This window comes from Excalfactoria chinensis, chromosome 7 (genome assembly GCF_039878825.1).
Source record: "Excalfactoria chinensis isolate bCotChi1 chromosome 7, bCotChi1.hap2, whole genome shotgun sequence".
Taxonomy (NCBI): domain Eukaryota; kingdom Metazoa; phylum Chordata; class Aves; order Galliformes; family Phasianidae; genus Excalfactoria; species Excalfactoria chinensis.
Window position 1 is genome coordinate 34,145,553 of NC_092831.1, and position 24,304 is coordinate 34,169,856.

The 24,304-nt window shown below is 50.9% G+C and overlaps 1 protein-coding gene across 13 annotated transcripts in view; it reads left to right on the top strand.

The window, feature by feature from the left end:
• The window catches only part of PCBP3 (poly(rC) binding protein 3), a 46,299-nt gene that overhangs the window by 15,678 nt on the left and 6,317 nt on the right, over positions 1–24,304 (top strand). For 2 of the 13 annotated variants that reach the window (XM_072341137.1, XM_072341138.1), the window contains exons 5-16: positions 7,513–7,658; positions 7,764–7,787; positions 8,575–8,607; positions 9,202–9,318; positions 9,627–9,758; positions 10,044–10,172; positions 12,609–12,752; positions 14,735–14,776; positions 17,142–17,220; positions 17,854–17,913; positions 20,325–20,377; positions 22,963–23,132. In XM_072341137.1, coding sequence (XP_072197238.1) covers positions 7,590–7,658; positions 7,764–7,787; positions 8,575–8,607; positions 9,202–9,318; positions 9,627–9,758; positions 10,044–10,172; positions 12,609–12,752; positions 14,735–14,776; positions 17,142–17,220; positions 17,854–17,913; positions 20,325–20,377; positions 22,963–23,132 — 1,052 coding nt within the window. In that variant the 5' untranslated portion in view covers positions 7,513–7,589. Of the gene's footprint in view, positions 1–7,512; positions 7,659–7,763; positions 7,788–8,574; positions 8,608–9,201; positions 9,319–9,626; positions 9,759–10,043; positions 10,173–12,608; positions 12,753–14,734; positions 14,777–17,141; positions 17,221–17,853; positions 17,914–20,324; positions 20,378–22,962; positions 23,133–23,303; positions 23,416–24,304 lie in introns of those variants that run through there. The other 11 variants (XM_072341140.1, XM_072341141.1, XM_072341139.1 and 8 more) reach the window with 11 other exon arrangements.

Consider the following 24,304-nt stretch of genomic DNA (forward strand, 5'->3'; position numbering starts at 1 on the left):
AAGTCACAACATCTTCTCACTCTGTTTCTTTAGCTGGGGTGAAACAAGGCTAAATTGGGTGCATCTGACTGCAACTGACTGACCCTGGGCACAGAACATGGCTGTCCTGCTGTGAGGAAGTTGTGCATCCAGCACTAAGCCCAGATCTCCCTTGCTGCATTTAAGACCCTGCGTAATGCCCTGTCTCCTCCAGCCTCCTCATTCCTGCAGACCTTTGTTCCTCCGGCCCTTCCTTCTGTCCCCCACAGGGCTGCTCTCTGCTGTCTGGATCTCCCACGAAGACCCATCTCGTTATTCTTGGCTTTCTTTTGCAGATCCCTAGCTTGCACATTGAGCTGTTACTCCCAGCCCTTTTGGGTGGGTGAGGAGCCCTTCTTCCATAAACTACACAGAGCCAAGTTCAGTACTTACCCTTCCTGAATCATCTCTTTTCTCCCCATTGCCAAGCTCTGTTTGTCTCCTTGCCCTGCTCTCAGCTACACTAACTCCCCTAACCAGGCTTTTCACCTGGCACTTTAACAGGAGAGCCTCTGATACACGCTCTTTGAGCACTGAGAGGGTTTCCCAGCCATCTCCAAACAGTTTCCTTTACCCTGTGCTTCCCTGGCTCTTTCAGGAAGATGTCACATAGGAAGATATTAGCAGCCATGTTCCTACCACTGCTGTACCACCTGTTAGGGCTTTCCCCTCTCTGCACAAGCTCACCTTGGGGCTGCAGATGCCTGCAGAAATGCTTGGCTCTGCTTGTGCCACGTGAGGTTCTCTGTTCTCCGGTGTTTTGGTCCAGCCATCCTCTGCAGCACTGAGTCTCACGACACATCCAAGATGCAGATATGGAGCACAGCACTGAAGCTCTTGACTTCTAAATCTCAGCAGTGCAAAGCACAGTTTCAGCTAATCAGTGAAAGCCGATGGCGCAATGTGTTAATGGCAGCAATGCTTTTCAAGGTGACTTGGGCACCTGTGCCGAATGGAGAGTTGCAAATGCTTGGCCTGGCCCAGCTCCTCATCAGCACCTCCTCTTTCTGCTTCCCAGAATCTCCAAAGAGTTGGCTTGATCATGGCGGGACAGCTGGCATTTCAGAGAAAAAAATCTTCAATGTGTTGCTTTATTATTTAATTTTCTGGCAGAGTGAAATCTGTGGCTGAGGAGCCGCCTTCCTTATCCAAGGGGATGGTCTTTTCTCAGCGCAAGGTGTCTTAAGTCCACCCAGCACCTGCTGGAGTCTTACAGACATCTGCAGATGTGCAGTTGCTTTTGGTGACTGAGCAGCAGTAAGCCCAATGAAGTAATGCCCCCTTCCAGGAGTGGCTTTCATTCAGTACAAAACAAAATCAATTCAGTGCAGTCCTATTACGTATTCTTTCACCTTGTTGAGATGGAGGTTTCACAGGTGCAAACTACTGTTTCCTCATTGCATGCAAGACCTTCATCCTGGTGTGATCAACAGGGAAGAGTTGCAGCTTCACTTGCTGCCGTCACACAAAAGATGGCTATAATGGCCATCAGGACAGATCCAGTACTTCTCTTTGGATTGGGCTTGCATTAGAGGCCGTGGATATTAATGCTGTCTGACATCAAGGGGCCCAATCTTATTTTCACATCTGACTTCCCACCCATTCACCATCCACACCAGGGTAATGTTTCTGCAGGAGGCTGCTCATCATTAACCTCTGAGGTGTGGTAGGTTAAGATGGATGCAGTGGCACCCAACAGATAAGCAGTGACTCCTGGACATCAATCTCTGAGTTTCAAGTGCCTGCTGGCAGGACCCAGGGGTTTGTGGGGTTTTCTTTTGTGATAGGGACTCACCAGCTTTCTCCATCTGGGACAGGACTCCACTGTTATGCTGCATTTCCATTCCTCTTGGCTTGCCAATCAGGTCAGAAATGTCACTGAAATGCCTGAAATTTAAAGTAAGTAACCACTGGAAAGAGAGGTGAAAATGGCTAGGGAAGGGTTGCACGTTGTGTAGAGCTCCTCTTCTCTATTTTCTTCTCAAGAAATGGAAGAGTTGGTCTTTGAGAGCCAAGCTTTGCCAAGGGGCTCGCTCAGCAGTACCACTGAAAACATGCAAATTCAAGGTGTGTTCAACAGAAGGGAACCCAAAAGCAAGATGCACAGCCTGATTCTAGCTCAGAACAAACTGTGAGGTGGCTGGTGGATGTGCAACATAAAGGAGAATCCCAGGAAAGCAGTGGGGAATTTATTGAGGTGGAGAGCAGGTTTTAACACTGCTTTGGGCTAGTCTGAGGGCAGAGAAACCAGCACCTAGAGCCAGTATTTCTGTCTGGAAGGCTACCTAGAGAGAACAAGCAGTCCTGCTCTCTGGAGGGCAAAGGACCTGGGGAGCAATCTGTGCTGGCTTGAAGGGGCTAGGAATCAATTTAGGAAATGGAGAAAAGCTTTCAAGGATTCCATCTAGCAGAGAGATTGGGGGCAGCATCAGCTGGTAGAAGACAATCAGAGGTATTGAGGGTGCAGCAGAGGCTGATCATGATGATGGCCCTGGCACTGAATTTGTGGTCATGGGAGCTGAAAGAAGGGGTGGAGCAGAGGGTCCAAAGCAGGAACATTGGCATCTCTACAATAGTAGTTGAGGTCAGCTGGCATAAAAGTGAGGGAGGCTGGAAGAATCCCACGGTGCAGAAGAGCAGATGGGAAGGCAGGTTACCGTTGCTCTTCAGCAGCCAATGGGTGACACTGTGGGCCATGCGCAGAAACACATCACCTGGAGGAGAGTGGGGGGGTGGGAATAGGTAGCCAAGAATGAAACATCCAGAAGGCAAGAGCAGGGAGATGTAATGATGCTACATCTGCAGTGATGTTTGGAAAGACCAAGTGCTGGTGAGAAGTGGGGATGTCATGGTTGATGTACCAAGCTAGAGTAGAAGTATCTCTTTTCTTTTTGCTATTAGAGTTTTCTAATGTGTTCTCAGTGGAGCTGGAGAGTGAATGGAGGAGACATTAATTAAAATGACTCCTCTGTTTGTGGAAGCCTGCAGCAGCTGCAAATGCAGCTGTGTTGCAAAACAATGTTAGGCATCACGCATTTGGTCTTCCGTGCTGCTGTCCTCTCCTGGCTTCATCTTCTGACCACTGAAGCCTGCCGGTAGCTGATGCATTTCCTATTGAAGCCTGGATTTCAGTGTGTACCAGACTTTGGTTTTCTGCCGCAGCGATTTTTATCCTTTCTCCTTCCATCCCCAGCCTTATCTGGCCAGACTGCATTGTCGTCATAATCCTGAGCTCGCTGCGGCGCGCTGCCCCCAGCCACTAAAATGTGATGCTGAAAATCACTGGATTAGGTTCTTAATGGCAGGATCAACCCACAGGGAGATGAGTGGGGAGGAAGCTTAAGCAAGTGGGCAGGCAGATCTTGGGAAAGGGTATAACGTCGGAAAAAATGGCTTCTTTCCTAGGCTGCCTTCTGCCCTCTTCATTTAGGACATGGCTTTCAGTCTCCAAGATTCAGAAAAATACTGGCCCAGGATTTAGGAAGTGGGTATCAAGAGGTCAGAGGTGCTTAAATATTTCCTCCCTTGTACTTAAAAACATACTCTTAGAGGTATGGACTTTTTTAGCCAAGGTGTTAATCTCAAACACGAAACTCAGCCAATGCATTAGAAATATGGCCTTTGCTGTAGCACATCATGGTGTGCTAAAGGATGCTGGAGCTTTGCAGTTGGAATCCTGCTGGTGGGACTCCTGAAGCACCAAAGAGCTCGTGATATGTGCTGAATGCTTTTCAGATCAGCGTTGCCTTTGAGCAACCACCAAGGTGCTCCAGAGCAGGATCTTTGGGTGGTGCCTGGGTGGGTGGCACATGCTCCTCGTGCAGAACCCTGACTGGTCCCAGTGCTTTGCCTACGTGGACCTGCAAGAGTTCTTCCCTTAAGGGCTCCAAGGCTTTGGAGTTGGGGTGGCAGCTTGAACTGAATAAACCTACCAAGAAGGAGTAGTTTTGTGAAGGCTGTGCAATGGGTGACAAGGGTGATGGAGACTTTCTCTGAGTTTTACTTGGCAGTGCCTGTGGTCTTTCCATCCAAACCCTTCTTGGAGGGGTTAGGTTGTGCCTCTGGGACGTTTTTGCACCGAGTTGTTCTCTCTGATTGTTTTTGGACAGCTTGAAGAAAACATTGCTGTCCCCCAAAATAAATACCTAGTCTGTGCAGTGAAACTTGATCTTTGTAACACTGCTGAGAATATTCCATGATGGAATTAGGGGAAGAAACTCTACCTTATGCATCCCACTTCTGGCAGCATGTGGCCCCAGAGGCACCATGGTGACTTCAGTGCAGATAACCTAAGCGTATTTTCTGCCTGCTCTTTAGCTTTCTTGTCTGGCTTGGAAGGCAGGTTTAGGAACAGACTTGAAAAATGGTGTCTGCTCAGGGCAAGGTTGCCCTTACTCAACTGCAACTTCCGCAGATGTCTGGGAAATAACCAAGAACCACTGTGCCACTGCAAAGAGGGAGCACGGGAAGGAAAACACCTACAAAACCCCAGAGACGAGGAGGAGAGGAGTGCTTGGGACTGTGTGCCCTAACAGAAGGAAGGACCCCTCAGCCTTAAAGGGTAGGATGTGAGGTCTGTGGGCAGCAGTTGTGCTAGCGATAGCGATGGACCTCTCTGGTAGCAGATGCCCTCGTTCTCCACCCAATGCTTGCAGATGGGCTGCAGGCAGCTATGGCTGGAGCCATGCCCAGTAAGTGCCAGCAGATGCATAGAAGAAAGAGGAGGGCTGGTACAGCACAGGAGGGAGCTGAGGATGTTTTCTGCTGGGAAGCAGCTGAGACAAAGAAACGAAGCATTTTGAGGGAAAATGGAGCCATTTGAAGCTTTTTTTTTTTTTTTTTTTTCTTTTTTTCTTTTTTCTTTTTTAATCTCGGTGATAGTTGGAGGTGTGTGACATGGCGTTTTGGTGACAAAGTGCTCTGAGCCACTGCCTCGCTGTGGTGGCATTTGGGTGCCCTCCGGGAAGACGTTTCCAGGTCAAACATGCCATGAGCTGGGTGACTGTGGAGGCAGGAACAAGCCATGTTCCCCCATGGGGACACCAGCACTGCTGAATGGAGGCTTGGAAACTAGGCTAGAGAATGAAGCCCGGCTCAGCACTCAGCCTCCCTCCTCATGTTTTGCTTCATATTCCATCTCCTGTGAGGGGGCCAGGCCATGAAAATGATCACAGTCTTCCAAGGACTAAATTGAATTAAATTAATACACAGTGTTCAGAATTCTCTTAATAATTAGAGTTTGTTCAATCCTCTGCTTGGTCACTGGTGCATGTGCTATTTCGCAGTCAGTGGGTATTCCTGGTGGATTAAGAACATTTCTTGGGATCGAATAGATTTGTTTTCAAAACCAAAGAAGAGGGGAAGAGCTGGGCTGTTCTGTGTACTAGTGATGCCTTCTGCAAGTGTTCTTCCAAAAGGCAGGTGTATTTAAAAGCTCTGTGTTTCCTCTGTGGCCGGGTCATCCTTTAGAAAAACATTATGGGACAGACTGGCATTGGGTGCCATGTTCCCTGCAGGTTGGAGTGCTGCTCTGCTTCCTTGCATGTAGTATCCCAGCCATCATGGCTCTCACTTGGTTTGCAGTGTACCTTCCATTGTGGGTCCAAACTTAGCTCTTCCATCTCGCAGTGCTGCATCTTTGACTTCTGCAGGGCTGCACCAGCTCTGTGCTGGGTTGGAGCTGGGCACTTTGCTTTATGCGTCGGGCTGGATGTAATGGTGTCCTCAGGGCTTCCGAGGGGAAGGACAAAGAAGGAATTCTGAGGATGCTGTGAACAAGGCAGAGCTCGCTGGCCCTGTGAGGAGAGGGGTCCTAGTAGATGGGTCTCTCTTTGGGCTGAGAACACTCTGAAATGCTCAAAATGGTGTTTGGGATGAGATTTTTTTTCTCAGTGCTTTGTCTGTGAAGAATGAACAATGTTGGGGGGAGGTACATGGTCAGAGTAAATGCCTCTGATCTATTGTTCTCGTAGCTTCCACTGCATTTATGAACTCCCATATAAAAGACTTACCTTTCACTAGTATGATTAAGAAAAGGCCAATGTAGCTTTCCTGCTTGCTGGAGCATGAAGCGTGTTTAATTTAATAATGCTGATAGATCTTAAAGCCAGGAGCATTTGGCTAACACATGACCCACTTTTTCAATCAATTGGAAACATTTACATAACGGCCAGCTTCGGGGTCTCTCATGTGAGGGATAGGGAGCACAGGGCGGTGGTAGGTGGCCGCAATACAGGGCTTTTGGTGAGAGCAAAGTGGTGGTTTTGATGTGCCCTTGGTGGGAAAGCTATGGCCCACCTCCCTGAGGCTGCCAGCCCCTGCGTGGAGCAGCTCAGCCAAAGCGTTGTTTCTCCCAGTGCTGCTTGGTTTGTGACAGCCCTGTCTCCATTCAGCTGTTCTCCTGTGGGAAAGCATCATCTCCCTGCTCACCGCCAGACTTCTGTCCATTTTTGAGCTCTGCAGGAGCCAACTGGAAGAGGATGCTTCTCTCAAGCCCATCTTGCAGCCGTTTGTGCACTCCTACTTTTCTATACATCCCACCTATCTCTTTGCTTCCAACTGATACTTGTGCACTGGCTTACCTCCCTTTTTTTTTGGCCACAGACACCACTGTACGAGCACAGAAAAATAGCAGATGCTCATGACAGAAAAATCTCCCATCTGATGTGTACCGAGGGATTAAATAACATGGAGGAGAACTGCTACAGATCTCCTGGCGTTGCACACAGGAGGACTGGTCTCCCCATGCAGTAGACTGCAGAGACATTCAGCGTGCTCAGTCTTTGCACAGGGATGCTATCAAGGAGACACTGGGAAAGAAAGTGGGATTTGTTTCCATACTGTGATTTATCTTCCCCTGCCTCCAAAATACCGGTAGCATTTTTCCCTCTAGAGGGCAGAGGAGGAAAGAGAGAGGGAAGGGAAGGGAAGGGAAGGGAAGGGAAGGGAAGGGAAGGGAAGGGAAGGGAAGGGAAGGGAAGATGTCAGCACCTGGAAAATGGGCAGAGGTTTCATGCGATATGTACAGCTGGAAATGATGTCATTCTTCAGACATAGCACCCAGCTTACAGCTTACAGATCCTTACTCCTTGCTCTTGGGGTCTGATGGATATTTCCACTTACAGAAGAGCTGGCTTTTCCAAAACCCACAGCTCCAGATTTTCTGAGTATCCATTCATGCTCAGAATGGTGAATTTTGGTTTGCCAGATGCGCGTCCTGAGTCTTTTAAAGTCCCAAGCTCTGCAGGCAGTCTTTGGCCAGAGGGTTCCACCAGCCCCCTGCTTCCTTGTCACAGAGTCATGGAATCATAGCATCATTTGAATTGGAAAGGACCTTTGAAGGTCATCTAGTCCAGCTCCCCTGCAATTAACAGGAACAGATAAATGATCGTGTGCTGATGCTGGGGTGGCAGAGGTAGGGCTGGTGAATCCACAAGGAAGGATCAAGAAGGCAAACTCACCCCGGGGTGTCCATCCTTGCCCCTCTGTCCCCAGGTGATACGGCTGTGCCGCTGCCTCCTCTTGTGCCGGGGCTCCCTCCCGCTGACACCACCTCCCATCCCTGGTAGGAAATGGAGTCGAAGGTCTCCGAAGGCGGCCTGAACGTCACCCTCACCATCCGGCTGCTGATGCATGGCAAGGTAAGAGCTCCCAGCAGGGCTGCACCCCTCTCCCTCTCTTGCTTGGGTTATACTCATGCTTTGCAGCACCATTTATTCTGCGGTGTTTTCTTTTTCTTTTGGTAGGAAGTTGGAAGCATCATTGGAAAGGTAAGCACATATTTTGGGTGTGTGTTTTGGTTCTTCCCGAATTGCCTGCAGCTTTTACCCTCTGTGCTGGGGTAGACACCGGTCATCTCTTCCCACAAATATCCCTTAGGTGTTTGGTCTCCGTGAGCTTCATTTGTGTGACAGAAGTGGTGAGAGACTCACAGAGAGGTCAAAGGCTGCTCCCCTACAAAGAAAGAGCTTATCTAGAATCAGAGGCCACAGTGTACCATTTAGCTCATGCAGAAAGCTTCACGTGGTGCATCTGCTCCATGGTTAAGTCCTGGCTATTTGTGGTGGTGAAGATTTGCAACATGAACACCTTATGCTTTAGGCTTGCACTTTATTTATCCATCAACTTTTCAGGCCTGGAAGGAATCACAGTTGCAACCATTTTGTATCTCATTATATTAGAGGTCGTTACAGATATTGGAGCAGAAACCATCCTTCGCAGCCACTCTAAAGGGCCAGCTTTTTTGATCATCTGGCCCGTTCATGAGCTTTTCCATGAGGTTTTCCTCTGAACAGGAAATCTAGGAAGGGAGGCGTAAGGTGCAGTTGTGCTGTTTTGTCTGTATGATGCTTTGCAGACATGGGAGCAGGGCTGAGCTTGGATCACCAGCTCTTCAGCTCACCCATCACTTAGATGTCAAGGCCAGGTGTCACAGAGCTCCCCAAAGTCTTGGTCATGTGCTGCAGTGTGTTAGTGAGATGCATGTTTGGAAAGGTTGTTTTGAAGGTGGAAGTCTTGAGTTTTTACAGTGGCCTGTGTTTCTTTTTCTTATTTCAGAAAGGAGAGACTGTGAAGAAGATGCGTGAAGAGGTGAGAAACTCTGATCTGTGAAGTGATTTGGAAGAGAGGGATGAGGAGTGGGAAGGGCTGGCACCTCTCCTCCTGACAGCACACAGGGCAGTGACCAGAGCTGTCCCAATGGCTCACTGCCCTGTGAGATATTGTGTTTACTGGGAATTTTCCAAAGACAAGAGCTTTCTACTTCTGAAACAGTGAAATAAGATTGCTCATGAGATGAGAGAGTTTGCCCATGGTCTTTGTTCCTTTAACTGGCAAAGAGCTACCACATCACTATGCAGAGCTCTTAACACGCAGTGATGCCAAAGGCCATTCTTGCACAGGTTCATGTTGCAGTAAAATATTCAGGTCAGGCCTTGGAAACCTTTTGTGAGCTCGAGGTGAGGCAGGGCTGGAAGTACCATGGGGCAGGGGTGGGAGTTTTTAAGGTTAGATGGGATGTCTTCTTATGGTGACTGGGGAACAAGTGTGCAGTGTGCTCCTGGGGCACTCTGAGTTTCTGCTCTTGGGTGCTGAGGATGCAGCTCAGGAAAAGAGTTGTGCTAGAGGCTGCATCCAGTCACTTGCCTGGCTGTGACTGCTCCAGGAATGCCCTTCTGTTTCCAGAGTGGGGCAAGAATCAACATCTCGGAGGGAAACTGCCCTGAGCGGATTGTGACCATCACCGGCCCCACTGATGCCATCTTCAAGGCTTTTGCCATGATCGCCTACAAATTTGAGGAGGTGAGTAATGTGAGCCCTGAGAGGGCACAGAGTGAGGGTTTGTATGCAGCCCTCTGTTGGGTCCAGCAGTATATTTGGATGCCTTCAACCCACATGTGCTTGGTTGAACTCACTCACCTGGTATACAACCTTGGCCACAACGCCTTCCCATTTGCTCCAGACATATCTCTATGGGCAAGAACTGAGCCCAGCGTGGGTCTGGAAGATGTGATCCCACCTTACTGGCTCTGGGCATTTGGGTTGGGGTTGTGTGGCAGACCTCTGGGTTGGGGAACAAGGGCTGATGCATTGTCCTCTTCCTTCCCCAGGATATAACCAACTCAATGAGCAACAGCACTGCTACCAGTAAACCTCCGGTGACGCTGCGACTGGTCGTACCAGCTAGCCAGTGTGGCTCGCTGATTGGCAAGGGAGGCTCCAAGATCAAGGAAATCAGGGAGGTAAATCACACTTAGTTACTGCGAGTCACTGCAGCTCCTCAGAGCTGATCTGCATCCTTGGAAAGGGGGATGCTCATGAGCTGGCATCGTGCGTCAAGGCAATTCCCAGGACAGTCCCTGCTGATGCAGGAGTGGTATCACGGGTTTTGCCCCATGGGACTTGCTGTGTCCTTGCTAACGTGGGGCTGCAGCTCTCTGGGGGCATGTGGCACTGGAGCTGAAGCTGGATGAAGGGAAGAAGGCTTCTGCATTGAGATTCCTCCTCCTCTCTCTTTCTGTCTCCAGTCCACAGGTGCTCAGGTTCAAGTGGCAGGGGACATGCTGCCCAACTCCACAGAGCGGGCGGTGACAATCTCGGGAACACCCGACGCAATTATCCAGTGTGTCAAACAGATCTGTGTGGTGATGCTGGAGGTACAGTCTGTAACAAAGGGGGTAAAGTATATAGGACAAAACCTGCCCGGCATCACAACAGCACTGAGAGCTGTGGATCATGTCCTTGTCACTGTTCACCACGCGTTAGTGGACCACTCTCATTTCCTGGTACCTTCGTGTGAAACCCACCCAAGTGTGCTTTCCCCGCTGTGTTTGTGTTATTTCTAGTTTGCCAAACTGGAAACCGGTTGGGTGCCTGAAAGGAGAAGGTTTGTGTCGCAGCACCAGGAGGTTTCAGGAGTGGGGTGCTGGGAAGAGGCAGCCAGTGCATCTGCTGTGCTGGGCCAGCTGAGAGGGTGCTGAGGGAAGGGAGTGGTGGGCAGGAACCCAAGCCCAAGCTCCAGTGAGGCAGAGGAGAGGTGGTGAGGAAGGCAGGTGCAGAGCAGGAGCCACGGCGTGCATGAACATGTGGCAAGGGTACTGTTTTCTGGGAGAAATCATTCACAGAGTCCTCTGCTGTGGAGCAATGCTGCTGTACCAACAGCTCATTGGAGGAGCTGACTGCAAGCACATGTTCCACCTCCATGCCTGCTATGTTGGAGAAGCTCAAGAAGGAACCAATTGCTGTCACAACACAGTGACATCCCTGCTCCTGGTGCTGCCCAGGGCCAAATGCACAGACACACTGCTCTGCTGGGTGGCCTTAATGCCACTGTTTCTTTATGGCAGGGAGGAACACATTTCAGAATCACATAATAGTTGAGGTCAACAGGATCTGTAGGTCCATCTGGCCCATCCCTTGCTCCATCAGGGACACCCAGAGCAGGATGCTCAGCACCATGTCCAGGTGCCTTTTGGGGGTCTCCAAGAAAGAGACCCCATAGACTCTAGGTACATGTGCCAGGGCTCAGCGTCAGAAGTGCTGCCTGATAGTCAGAAGGAGCTTCTTGTGCTCCAGTTTGTGTCCAGTGCCTCTTGATTTGGCACTGGGATGTTTGCTGCTGCAAGAGCTCCTGAAGAGGACGCTGAGACATGGTTGAGATGTAGCAACACTGGCCATAAGCAGCTTCAGTTTGCCAGCAGAATGACTAGAGAGGAAGGACCGTGAACCTTGATGCCAGACACTGCTGGTGCTCACATGGACATGCCGTGCTGTTAGAGGAACATGGATTTAGGCATACAGTGGCTCCAGATTGTGCTCTGCACTGTGGCAGAGATGGGCTTGAGGTGATGTTCACCCTGTGTTATAAATCTTGGGTGGTTGATGTTCCCATTGACCAAAACAAGGGCTGGTGTTCCTCTGTAAGGCTCAGCAATGGGAAAGTAAAAGAAACAACAACCCACATTCATGTTCTTGCAGTCATAGGTCTGGAAAGTCCCCCAGCTTTAACAGTTTGCAGAGCTGCTCCTTGTAGCTTTTATGTCTTCTGTTATCTTGCCGCAGAAATTCTCACTCATCCGCTCCAAGATCTGTAATGTGATGAAAGAAAAAGCAGCTTTGTGGTTATACACACGGTGCTTTGATCACACAGCTTTCCTATAGACTAGTACTAAGCAAGGAGATCTGAAAATGCCACGTGACTACAGGCAGGAGTGTAGAAGAATGTAGAGAAAAATGGTGGGATTTTCTACAAGATAACATAATTTATGTTGGCTATCCTTACATATTAGCAGCGACTGAGCCGTTTCGCCTCTGGCAGACTCGTAAGGCTTTCATCTGAAATCTCCCATGATCCAAAGAAATCTCCCAAATCTCAGCTCCTCTGCTGCTGGCACCTGCCTGGCTGCTCCATCAGCTTCCACTGTGCAGCTTGGGGGTGAGATCTGCAGAAATGCTCATCTTACTGTCTCAGTGGGCTTTCCAAGCCTTGTGCAAAAGGAGATGCCTCCAACGCCCAGCACCGTGGCCAAAGCAGTGAATGAGGCATGGGAGGCAGTGACAGTGCTTTGCAGTGGTGGTGAGAAACCAAGCCAAGCCCCGGAGGTGCCACTGTGCCCATGGTGAAGATACGATGCAAGGAGAGCTTCTGCGTGAGGATGCTTGCGTGGGCTTGGCAATGCAGTGACACACCACATTCCTCCCCACCTCCCTGCACCTTGAAGACCTCTTGGAGTGTCCTGAGAAGGATCTTGCAGCCCAGCATCAGCCTGGTCTAGGGGACAGAATGTGTGTAGAGCAGAGCCAAGGCGGGGAAGCTTGGAAAGTGTTCAAAGGTGCTGTGCATTGGCAGGAGAACTCCTGAGGGTGTCCTCCTTGTCCACTAAACGCTCATTTCCCCCATGTCTTCCTGTCCAGAGATGCTGTCTACCCGGTTCGGGTGCTGCTGGCCATGGCCCCGGAGGCTGTGCTCACCCCACAGCACAGCACGGGTTGGAAGCCTGTGCTCCGTCGGGTGCTTTCTAATGCTCTTTTTGCTGCTGTTTCAGGAAAGCTGTTCTAATGTTCTCTCTCCCTTTCCTTGTCCCTTTTCCTAGTCCCCACCAAAAGGTGCCACCATTCCCTACCGCCCAAAGCCCGCCTCCACCCCTGTCATTTTTGCAGGTGGTCAGGTAAGAGCCGACCCGCTTGCAGCCTCCACTGCCAACCTCAGCCTTTTACTGCAGCACCAGCCGCTGCCCGTTAGTGCACTCAGGTTTCTTGCCTTCTGACTTGCATGGTGTCATCCCATCCGTGTCGCGCCACAGCAGCCAGACCGAAAGCTCCTTGCAGGACTGCAGGGGACGGGGGCGGGGTTGGGTCAGCAGAGAGCATGGAGTCTATAGTGCCCTAAGGACAGAGCTGGGGGACAGTATAGATTCTGTTCTATACTGGATGTGTCTATGTACTTAAGATACTGATTTTGCTCACTAGGAGACCTGGCTCAAAAATCAGCTTGATTTTTTATCAGCATTTGCTGATAGCTATGCGAGGGGCTGTGCATGTGTGAATATTTCCTATTCTCTAGCATTACCAATCTAATGACAAGGAACTCTGAATGTTGCAAATTGGTATCAGGTGGGCCAGGCTCCTTCTAGCCTGATTAGGATTGGGCTGTTCCTCTCCTCCATGGGAGGGTCAATCTCTGCCACCAGAAGGGAACTCCTGCTGCAGGAATAAGCCTCACCTGCATCCATGGGACCGCCTGTGTCGTGTCATGCCATGGTAAACCAGGCTAAATCAAAGCTTGCATTGGTTTCTAGCAGCTCTTAGAGATGACAGCAGACTTCTGTGTGCAGAATAACTGTGTATGCAACACGTGCTTTACGTCTACATGAAGCATGTGTTCCCAGTTGTGCCTCTCGGTTAAACTAATGAGCAATTGATTTCTGTTAAGCATGGCAGGAGTGAGCATAAAGCCTGGAGGGCACCATCAAATTGGCCCACAGCCTGACATGAATCACCTGGTGCCAACTCCTACACCACGCAAGCTGTCTCATGCTCTCCCACTCCATAACAAAATAGCAGAACAGCAAGCCCAAAGCACAGGCTGTCAGGGAGTGTGCTGTTAGGATCTTGTGGCCATTGCCAGCACCAGGGCAAGGGTTTTGTGCAGCCTGAGCAACCATACTGGAAAGGAGCTTTGGGTCCAGCTGCCTGGCGAGCAGTACTTCTCAAAAGGGAGAGTAAGGGGCAGCACCCTCCTGCTGCAGGGATGCTGCGGGATGCAGTGGGCAACATGGGCAGCAGAACTCATCCCCATCCACCTGCCCCAGTGAGCCCCTCTCAGCCCTGGCATCTCCTCGTCGGCCAGGCTGGAGTGAGAGGCACAGTCTGCATCACCCCAGTTCACCTCCCCGCCTTTCATTTTGCTGCTTCCAATCAACGTCTCTAATCAAAAGCCAAAGGCCAAATCAGGCTGCCAGGAATTGCCAGGTTCTGCCCGGCATTAAAGTCCCCATTATTTGTGAAGGATGCAGCACGTGTTCAGGAGGTGGTCCATTTTTGTTTTCCCTTTTTTCCTGGCCATCTTTACTCTCCCTTAATCAAGTGCTATCCATCTCTTTCTGCATCATCTGAATGATGTGGCAACTAGCGAGATATATCTTGCTAGCTGGTTGAATCCAAAACGTTGGGCACTCTGGTGGCTCTCAGCCCACAGCAGTGCTTATTTTCGGGTTATTTACAAAAGAGGAGGGGTTACCACAAGTGATGGTAATAACAGCAAACTGCCTGGCCAACATCTGCATGGGTTTGCCTGTTGTAAGCCACGGGACGTGTGGCAGCAGCCTCACTGCATGGCCGCAGCAGAGTGCTGGAATGGATGGGAGGTTTGGAGCCAGCTGGGAGCTGTGCGCCCCAAGGGATGGCGCTGTTCCCTGTGCTGCCTTGCCTGCACTAGGATGCACTTTTAGCACAGAGGGGGGTGGCGGTGCCATCAAGCACTCCTTGCACAGAGTTCTGGCTGCTGAGCACCTTTGCACAGTGAAGCCCACTGCAGCTTTTCCTCCCCCTCCATACAGCCCTGGGACATTTGAAGAGCTAAGTTCTTCTTTGGGAAGAGCCAAAGCTCTCTCTCTGGGCTGGGAGGGGCTCCCTGCAGCCCCAAACCCAGCAAAGCCCAGGGCTGGCAGGGCTTTGCCACCTCCTGCCTCCTCTAACAGCCTCTGTTTTTCCTTTGCAGGCCTACACAATTCAGGGACAATACGCCATTCCACACCCGGATGTGAGTTTTACTCTTGTTTTTCTTATACCCTGTTATGTCACCTGCATGCTACTGTTAGATGGCGGAATATTAATATTAGATAATAATATTAATAGCATATTCTCAAAGTAACTGGCCACATGTAGTCTCTGTAATACCTTGAGTAGCCTTTTAACCTGTGAACACACACTTGATTAATTCTGAGGACTTGGCCTGATGCTAAATTGTGCTGTCCCTTCATTATGAGACCAACTAGATCACACATTCTGTGCCTTAAAACGAGCAAAGGAAGGGGAAGAAAAAGAACTTATCTTCTGTTTCCCCCTTATCCTAGAGCATCGGTCATCCGATGGCTTGCCAAGATGTCTGGGTGGGATGGGAAAAGCAAGAGCTTTGTCAGTGCATGGTTTCCTATTTGAAGCAGAGCCATGTCTCTTCCATGGGATCCTCATCCAGGTGACAAGGGATGGGAATGGGTTTTGCTCGTGCTGAAATCTCCCCCTGCTCATGGCTTATTCTGATACAGAACCAAGGATGGGTGTGGGACCCGTAGTGCATATGCTGGGGGACACATAGGGAAGGGATGCTTTTATAAGATGCTGTTCTTGTAGTGCAGCTGTGTTGGTTTGATGTGGCTCGGGGCTTCTCCTGCCCATTGGGTGAGTCGGGTGTTGAGTCATTGCCATACTCCATCTCCAGGCCAGCAGGCACTGTGAGCGCAAGCTGTCCACGGCCCCACTGGGGACGATCTGGTCCTGTGCTTGATCTGCAGGCTGGGCTGTGTCTGTAGGAGCAGCGACTTCCCCTGCTGGTAGCAGAGGAGCACGGATATCACTTTGATGGTTTGGCTGTCTATGTGGTGCCAGAATGCACGTACTTTGAAGAGCTCACTGTAATGCTGGTCAGAAATATTCTGAATCACGTGCCTTTCACAGAAGAGAAATGGGGCTGCGTGTTGCAGTGGGTAGATCACCACCTTCTTGTCCCAGTTTTCCTTTGCAAACCCTAGAAGCAACTCGTGTTTTCCTTGTTACTATTCCCCTCTGTCTGACAGGAATAAAATGCAGCATAGCACGCATAGTGCTTTGGAAGTGTTTAAGCTTCCATCAGCACTGGCAAGGCAGTGTCTGATCCTTGCTGCTGCACTCTGCCCAGCTCCATGCAGATTTGCTGAGATGTGGAATAAAGCCGTGCGTGCGAGAGCTGTGCTCGCCATCCCCCCCCTCCTGCAGCCCTCTCGTGAGGATCTGTCATCTTAAATACTGCTCCATAAAGAAGCCCATCCTGAAGATAGTTTGGGGGCATTGCCCTCGCTCTTGCAGGTCGCTGTGTTTAGCAGACCCCTTCTGCAGACCCATGGCAGCATTTCAAACACCAAAGCTGAAATGTAAGCTCCTGCCCCCCAGTTGTTCTCCCTCTGGCAAAACCTACACAGGTCCGTGAGAGCTTTGTCTCCTGGAGGGCTTCAGCACTGCTTGAGGTTGCTAAGAACCAGCATCAGAACTATTTCTGATTGCTTGGAGAACACCGTCGTTCCTCAGTTAAGCAGCAGTAAGCGTGGTGGAGTGTGGGTGGTGACGGAGATCCCCTCCTGCTCCCCACTAAAACCGACCTGTCCACCTCCATCCCCCTTCATTTTGTTTGGTTTTAATTTGGAATGGTGACACAGAGCCCAAAATGTATTCCCAACAAAATTCTCGCTTCCTGATGGGGCTCCAAAAGGTACCCATCATGACAAGGGATGCAAGGATCTGAATTACTGCTGGCCATGGCTGAAGCCCACCTTTCCCTGTGCTGTCACAGGGTCGTGCTCACAGTGTCCATGTTGCAGGTGGCATTAGGAGCCACATGGGCTGTCCATCTCATGGAGACATGGAGAAGGCAGCATCATACAATGCCGGGGAGGTGGTCACAACCGAAGGGGCCACCCATGGGCAGGTGCCCCTCTGCTGGCAGCCAGCAGCGAGCAGGAGGCTGCAGACCTGGCAGGGGCTGGAGGTGTTTTTGCACAAGGCCCTGCTGCTGCCTTAGCAGATCATGATGCGGAGGGGCTCTCTACAAAAAGCCAGGACATCTGATGGGCTGAGAATGGGCCTCTTTCTATCTGGTATTGTACTTCAGACCCTGACAAGCACTTCTGCAAAAGATTTGGGCTTTATTGCATCTTACCCAGGCCAAGTCCTTCTGTTAATGCTGGTTTTGCCATGTCTCAACATGGCTTCCAATTTTTTGTTAGCTTTTTTTTTTTTTATTTGTTTATTTTTGGTTTAGGTTTCTTTTGGTTTGTTTTCTTTCTCCGTTACGATTTCGTTCTTGCTTTTTGGTGTGACTTGTTGTACTCTATAACAATAACCTTCTTAGCTCTAATGTCCCTCCTACCCCTCAGCAGTTGACCAAGCTCCACCAGTTGGCTATGCAGCAAACCCCCTTTACTCCCCTTGGACAGACCACCCCCGCTTTCCCTGGTACGTACCCACACACCCTTTCTAGATATCCTTCTCTTCTTACCTGTAGAGTTTCTCTCTCTTTCAAAAATCTCTGTATCTAACAGAAACAAATAGGAGAAGTGAAGCTGAGGTCGCAGTGTCCACGGGGAGAGGCTAGCAGGGAGGTCAGGTTAGAAATCAGGGGGATGTGGCAGCGGATAACCATGCATGCCCGCTCTGCTCCCAGCCTTGCTGGCTTTCTAAGCATAAGCACAAGTGCCAGCACCACCCTTCCCAGCCAGCATCCCTCACCGTGCGCCCATTGCGCAGGGCAGGATGTCCCTGCATCCCACAGCACCAGTGAGAGATGCTGCCCTGCGGGATGCAACTGGGACAGCAGCGGAGAGAGCAATGGGAAGGCACTGCAGTGCTGGGTGCTGGTGTGGCTCACCAGCCTGGGCTGCAAAAACACTGCTAACAGCTTCACAGAGAGCTGGGAAGCAGATATAGAGCGCAGGGGATGGCGATGCTGAAAGCTCAGTGGTCGAGGTTCTGGATGGAAATGACTTTACTGACCGTATGTTCATCATATTTTGAGCTTCCTAGATGAAGTGACATTGCTTATCTCCTCGAAGGCAAAAGCATTAAATCTGTTTCTTCTTTGCTCTTCAGGAGAAAAGCTGCCCTTACATTCCTCCGAAGAAGCTCAAAATCTGATGGGCCAATCATCAGGTAAAACACAAAGCAACAGGGAAATCAGTAGGCGGCTGCTGAAATATATATCTGAAGTAGGACTGTGCCACTGTTGTGCTCCTGGATAAACTGTCTTGTTTGTGGAGAAGAGAGCATGTTTCCTGGTGGGCAGTATCATGCCCTCCATCCCCTCTGTGCAGCATGTCCAAAGGGAAGTACCTGCAGTTTGTTACCTGTTATTGATGTTTGTGTATAGTGGCCATCTATCTAATGGAAAGACACCAGCGTCACCACGCCGTTATTCTTCTGTTTAATTTTGCACAAACCTCATCTAGAAAGCCTAGAAAAAATACTTGTGGGAATAGCAATAACATGAAATTTTAGCTGTCTCTCAAGTCATTCAAGGATAGCTGCGTTTTTAATGGAGCAGGACCCTGAAGAGCCAAATCACAGCCATCTTGGAGACATTTCCATTTCAGATGTCCCTGGCAGTTGCAAGGCCATGTGCTGAATGTGCTTTCATACCCTGCTGTTGCTCAGGGAAATCACCCCAAGACCCCCCGGACATTCTGGGGCGCGCTTCCTGCCTGCCTTGAAAGCATCTGGGAACATCACCCAATCACAGACCATGGAAAGACACCCAGCCAGGTGGTAGCAAAAATAAATGTTGTAATATTGCTCCACAAATCCTTGTCCTCCACGCACCCTTCTTTGCCCCTTGCCGTTACCTGTGGCACTGATCCTGCCCTAGCCAAAGATAGGGGTGGCCCATCCCTGGTGATGCTCAAGACCAGGCTGGATGGGCCTTGTGGCAGCCTGCTCTATGGGAGGTTGGTGGACTCCTCAACCAGGAGCCAGGAGTTGGGCTCAGTGATCCTGATGGGTCCCTTCCAACTCGTGATAGTCTGTGCTTTTATGACTCTATGAAATAAGATGTCCTTGACTATGGCAAGGGTTTGGAACTGGGTGGGCTTTAAGGTCCCTTCCAACCCAGTCTGTGATTCTTTGATTCTGTGTCTCGTTGTGTTGCATCCATGGGGACTGCATGTGTGTATCAGAGGGGAAGGAGCTGGTGTGCCAAAATAAGTAATCTCCAGGCTGTAACAACAGCTTTGATGACTCAGAGGGTGATGCAATGCCCCAAAACCCATCTGGGAGAGGCTGTGGAGAGCTGGGATGGCATGTGGGAGGAGAAGCACATGCATGAAGGGCATTTAGCTTCTGTGGACCCGTCCGCCCTGCTCCTGCTCTCAGTAGTTCAAAGGACGTGGCCGTGGCTCTTCATGGACACCGTGCTGTGATGGTGCCATGCCCAGACAGGTGTGGGTTCAATACTGAGGCTGCTGCTGCCAGACAGACAGATGGGAGCCCATCTTCTGTGGCACAGAGGGAAGTGCAGACCAGCAAAATGCAGTCATGGCCTGCAGTAGGTGCTCAATGCTCTCAAGGCAATGGTGCATTGCCCTGCAGATGCCCCTCTGGTTTTTCTGACCTCAGCTTCAGTGCTGCTGCTGCGTCGTGTCACAGCAGTGTGGCAGTGCCAGTCTTCTGCTGTTTTTTTTCTCCAACCACCTTAATTCTACTCTTCGCTGTGATGTAGGCCTTGCAGCCTTCTGGATTCTTGCACACTCTGCTGTAAAAAGCCTTCCCTGGTGGTTTATATGTTGTATAGATTACTGAAAATTCCATATTAGCTGCCAGCCAGCTTCTGTCCTATGGATTAGTATGTCCCTACCCCAGCAATGAGATGATTTGACAGGGAAACCCATGAGAAATGCAGGCTCCCGCCTGGCTGCAGGCACCCATGCAGCTGCACACGCAGGTTGGTCTCCTGGCTCCAGCCTTTGCCACTGCAAAGGTGAGCATCTGTCCTATCTCAAGGGAAGCTGGGAGAGAGCACTGTGCTTTGCTCGCTTCTTGCTGCAGGCAGCATGTTTCCATGTAGTGTTGCAGGGAAGCAGGCTCTCCATCTATGTGCTGTTTGCCTTACCCTAGTAGGGTCAATTGGCCTTGACTCCAACCAGTGTGTACATCTTCAATTCAGCACTTTGTCTGCTGAACTGCTTTCCTAAGCGAGCTGTACCCGGGGAGGTCTGGAGGGCACATGGACAGGGCTGGGTTTTCCGGCTGCTGTGCAGAGGAGGATTTCATGGGGATGGGGCTTATCCCACCTCTGAGGGCTCCTCTGCAGCCCTATGCTATGCACACCTTCTTGGAGACAGCCCTATTGGGGGACAAAGGGTCAAGTGGCACAGGAGAATGTGGCACCCCACTCAGATGAGGCAGGTAGAACCTTCTTCCTCCTCCTTGTACCGGAGTGTGTGATCCCCTTCCTCTCCCAGCCCCTGAGCAGGACGCAGCCTTTGCAATGTCGACTGCTGCGGGGAAGTACTGGCGACCCGCTGCACTGCTGCTGCGAGCTGTAACCATTTTCCCTTGCATATGCCCAGGTCTGGATGCCAGTCCCCCGGCCAGTACTCATGAACTCACCATTCCCAATGATGTAAGTACCGTGGTGCTTCTTCCACCTGTGTGTGTGTGTGTGTCTGTATGTCCACACATATATATATATGCATATACATATATATATGTAAATCGCAGATGTACAGCCTTGTTACATGCGTTTAGAGATGCCCCTTCACTGTCTTCACTCATACCTTGTGCACAGCTCCGCAGTCTGGTTGTCTGGGGTCATGGAGCACCTTCTGGGCTCTCCTCTGTTGGTAGCTTTTCTAGGGAGAATCCTCCTCCGTGCTCCGTTTTTCCTTCCCAGGTGAACTTAGTGCTCACGAAAAAGGCCCAGCTGACAGCATAGGGAAAGGCAGGGAGCTCTCAAGCCCCAGTGTAATTCTTAATGTACTGCTGGCAGATCTGAGAAGTTTCGGCCCTTTCCTTCTGACAGTGCACTGTGTTTGGGTACTGGCAGCAGTCAGTGTTCAGGTCTTACAGGAGGCACTGTGGTGAAGTGGATATTGTACTCAGATGTTGGTCAGAAGGAGGTTGTGGTGGTCCCAGAGAGATGCAAAGAGGCTGCTCGGGATGCTCGGGTGGGAGGAGGTGAGATGGAGAGCCCAGGTGGGCAGCACCCAGACCTGAGTTCTCGCTTGCTTCTGGACTAGTTGCCTTGGGATGAAAACCAGCTTGTGCTCAGTGGAAAGTGGAGAAAAGATGTCATGATTGGGTCCCCACCACCATCACCTACCAGCCCATCATTCTCAGAGGTTTCTGGATGGGGTCTGGAGGCTTTTCTTCTTCCTGCTTAACAGGCTTTTGTCATCCCAGTGAGGAAGCTTGGGAGATCCAAGCACTGATAGCAACAAGGGCAACTTTGGTAGTATTGGGTGACCCCTGAAAAGGGGCCTTTCCTTCCTTTTAGCATGTGGAGCAACCTGCCATGGCACACAGGACCACTGGGAGCACTTGCTAAAAGCCTGGCTAACATCAGAGCTGTGTGGTGTTGGCCGATATCACCTGCATCTCCTTCCCATCTGGTGGAAGTGATCCCTGTTGCTTTGGTGGCTCTGAAATTCCTGGTGTTACCTTCCCTGGAAACAGAGGACAGTCTTGGCTGTCTCAGAGTGAAGCACCCACTGTCAGGTTTGGGCAGTGCTGAGCAGACAGCAATTGCACTGCAGAGAAAGAAGAGTTTGGGGGAATCTTGGGATGAAATCCAGCTTGTCTCTCCCATGACTGCCAGAAGCTTGAACGCTGTGCAAGAGAACCTTGGATTCTGCTGGAAGTCTCTCTGAATAGGTCTGGAACTTCATGGCCCCCCAGCAGGTTCATGACTGTACATAGATCTGTTTGCTGAAGCACCTCGGGGCTCTCTGAGCTATTTCTGAAGACCTGGATGGGTGACTGTTGGGCTGAATATCACACAGCAGCCCTGGAGACAGCAGATCTTTCCAATTTTGTGATGGGTGCATGTTCAGATCCCTTAGCCTTTGCTCCAGGCAACGATGAGATGGACATGGCTGGAGATAGCTCTTGCTTTGGGGAGCTAAGAACCCGTCACTGTGGGCTGACAATGAAGCCTTCTTTAGGACTTACAGAAGGAAATCTTTTGGAACATCGTGGTGCACAACAGCATCATTACTCAGGAAAACTGCAGGTCATTTCTCTGCTCTTCCTAACCCTCTTCTTTGCTGAGAGCTCTGGTGTCCTTGCTGAGAGAACTGCAATGAAGGCATCCACCCAGAACCCACCATCTAACAGCAGGACCAGCAAGCATTCGGAGTGGTGATCCTCTCCCCTTATACAGCCAGCGACAAAAGTCCAGCAGCTGATGAGATGGATGTACATCCCATATACAAATTTCCTGGGCATAACTGTGGAAAGGCATTCAAATTTCGATGGTCAGAAGGAACAGGTTGGATATCAGGAAAAGGTTCTTCACCAGAGGGTGATCAGGCACTGGAAGAGTATCCGCACAGAAGTGGTCACGATACTGAATTTGGGGGAGTTCAAGAAGCCTCTGGAGAACACTCTCAGATGTCTGGTCTGGTTTTTGGGTGATGCCATGTGGAGCCAGGAGTCGGACTCGGTGATCCTTGTAAGTCCCTTCCAACTCAGGAACTTCTGTGATTCTGTGACACTCAGGAACACCTCGTGCCTGTGCTGGAAAAGCTGCACACCTTCATGTGCCTTACCCAGTTATGGTGGTGCCTGAGGGACCCGTGGTTTGGTGCACAAATACTTGAGAGCAAGCATGAAGACACCCTCAGGTACACCGAGAAAATTCACACTTCTATATGGCTCTAAGGAAAATTAGTTATTTTTGAAACAGTGTGGAAGACATTTTCCAGTAGAATTCTCCTGTCCTGCAGCATCCTTGTAAGACGGTGAGGGAGATGTCAAGAGTGCAGAGGTCAGGATTAGTGAGTGATGCTAGCAGCAAGTAGCTGGGGGACGCCTGGGGCCGGACTGATTCCAAGAGCCCTGTGCCCATGTTCAGGTTGGGTCTCCTAGTTTCGTGAGCACTGAGGTCACGGTGTCTCCAGGCAGGGCAAGGAAGGCTCCGGCCGCGCGGTTGTGCTTGCGTCCTCAAGGTGCGCTGCTTCACGCCATCCCCCCGCGCTTTCTTTCTAGCTAATAGGCTGCATAATCGGACGCCAAGGGACCAAAATCAATGAAATTCGGCAGATGTCTGGAGCACAGATCAAAATTGCCAACGCTACGGAAGGGTCATCGGAGCGCCAAATCACCATCACAGGAACCCCCGCCAACATCAGCCTCGCTCAGTACCTCATCAACGCCAGGTGAGACCCGGTGGCGGGACGGCTGCCACCCTCACTCCAGGAGGGTTTTGCTCATAGCAGGGCAAAATCGCCGTCCTCCCCCCACCGAGGAGGTAGCACTGGGGCAGGGCACGGAGACGGATCTGGTCTGGTGGCGGGAAGGCGTAATTTGGGACTTTGCTGTGAAACCAGCCCTCTCTCGCTACCTCCTCGGAGCCTCTCCCACGCACTTCCAGGCCTCCACCAATGCTTTCCTCCGTCGAATGAAGTCAACTGAGCAGTCGAATAAACAGCAGACATGGGAATGTCCTGATCGCTTCCTTTCCATCTCCTGGCAGTGCAGCATGGCAGGGCCGGTGATGCTGCAAGCTGGGCTGCGTGTGGGGCTGCCAGCCACGGAGCCATCGGGGCAGCTGGGTGGGCCAAGTGGGCAGGTGGCCCATGAGCAGGGGGGCATCTTGCTGGCTTCGTGCTGTCTCTCAAGGCCATCCATCCGTCTGTCCATCTGTCCATGCCGTTGCTGGCAAGAAGAAGGGGTGAGGGCAGGGGAGTGCTGGCAAGGTGTGCGCAGGCTGTCCCCCTCCCTTGCACCCACCCCACCTCTGCCCTGACCTGCAGCAGGCTCCATCACCCCCTCCTCCCCGCTGCCCAGCCCCACGGCACCTCCCCACCACCTCCTGAAGAAGGAGAGAAAAGAAAACAGAGTGGCTCTGTCATTGGAAAGGGCTGTCCAAGCCATGGCTCATGCCACGGCAAAAGCAGAGATGGAGGGTGATCTGGTTGAGGGGAAGGATGGGACTCAGCTCGGTCTCTCCTTCAGTTTGTAAAGGCAGAGCAAATGAAGGAACTGGGGGAGCTGTAGGTGACAGGCCAATGGGATGAGGATGCTAGGACTGATGCTTGCGCCTGGTAGGAAGGATTTTGGTAGAAGCCATGTGCTGGGACAACTCCTGCCAGCATCCTCTGTGTATGGCACCTCTGCTAGGGGCATTCAGTGAGGGTCTGCAGCATCTGTGCTTGAGCATCCTTGAACTGACCATGGTGCTCCATGTGCTCAGGCCACCAGATGTCAGGCTGGTGACCTTCTGCCATAAGCTGTGACATCTCCAACAATCTAAGAACCTCCTGAGCACCACCTGGGTAACCCACCTAGACACCAAGAAAGAATTAACACTTGCCCCCTATTTCAGGAT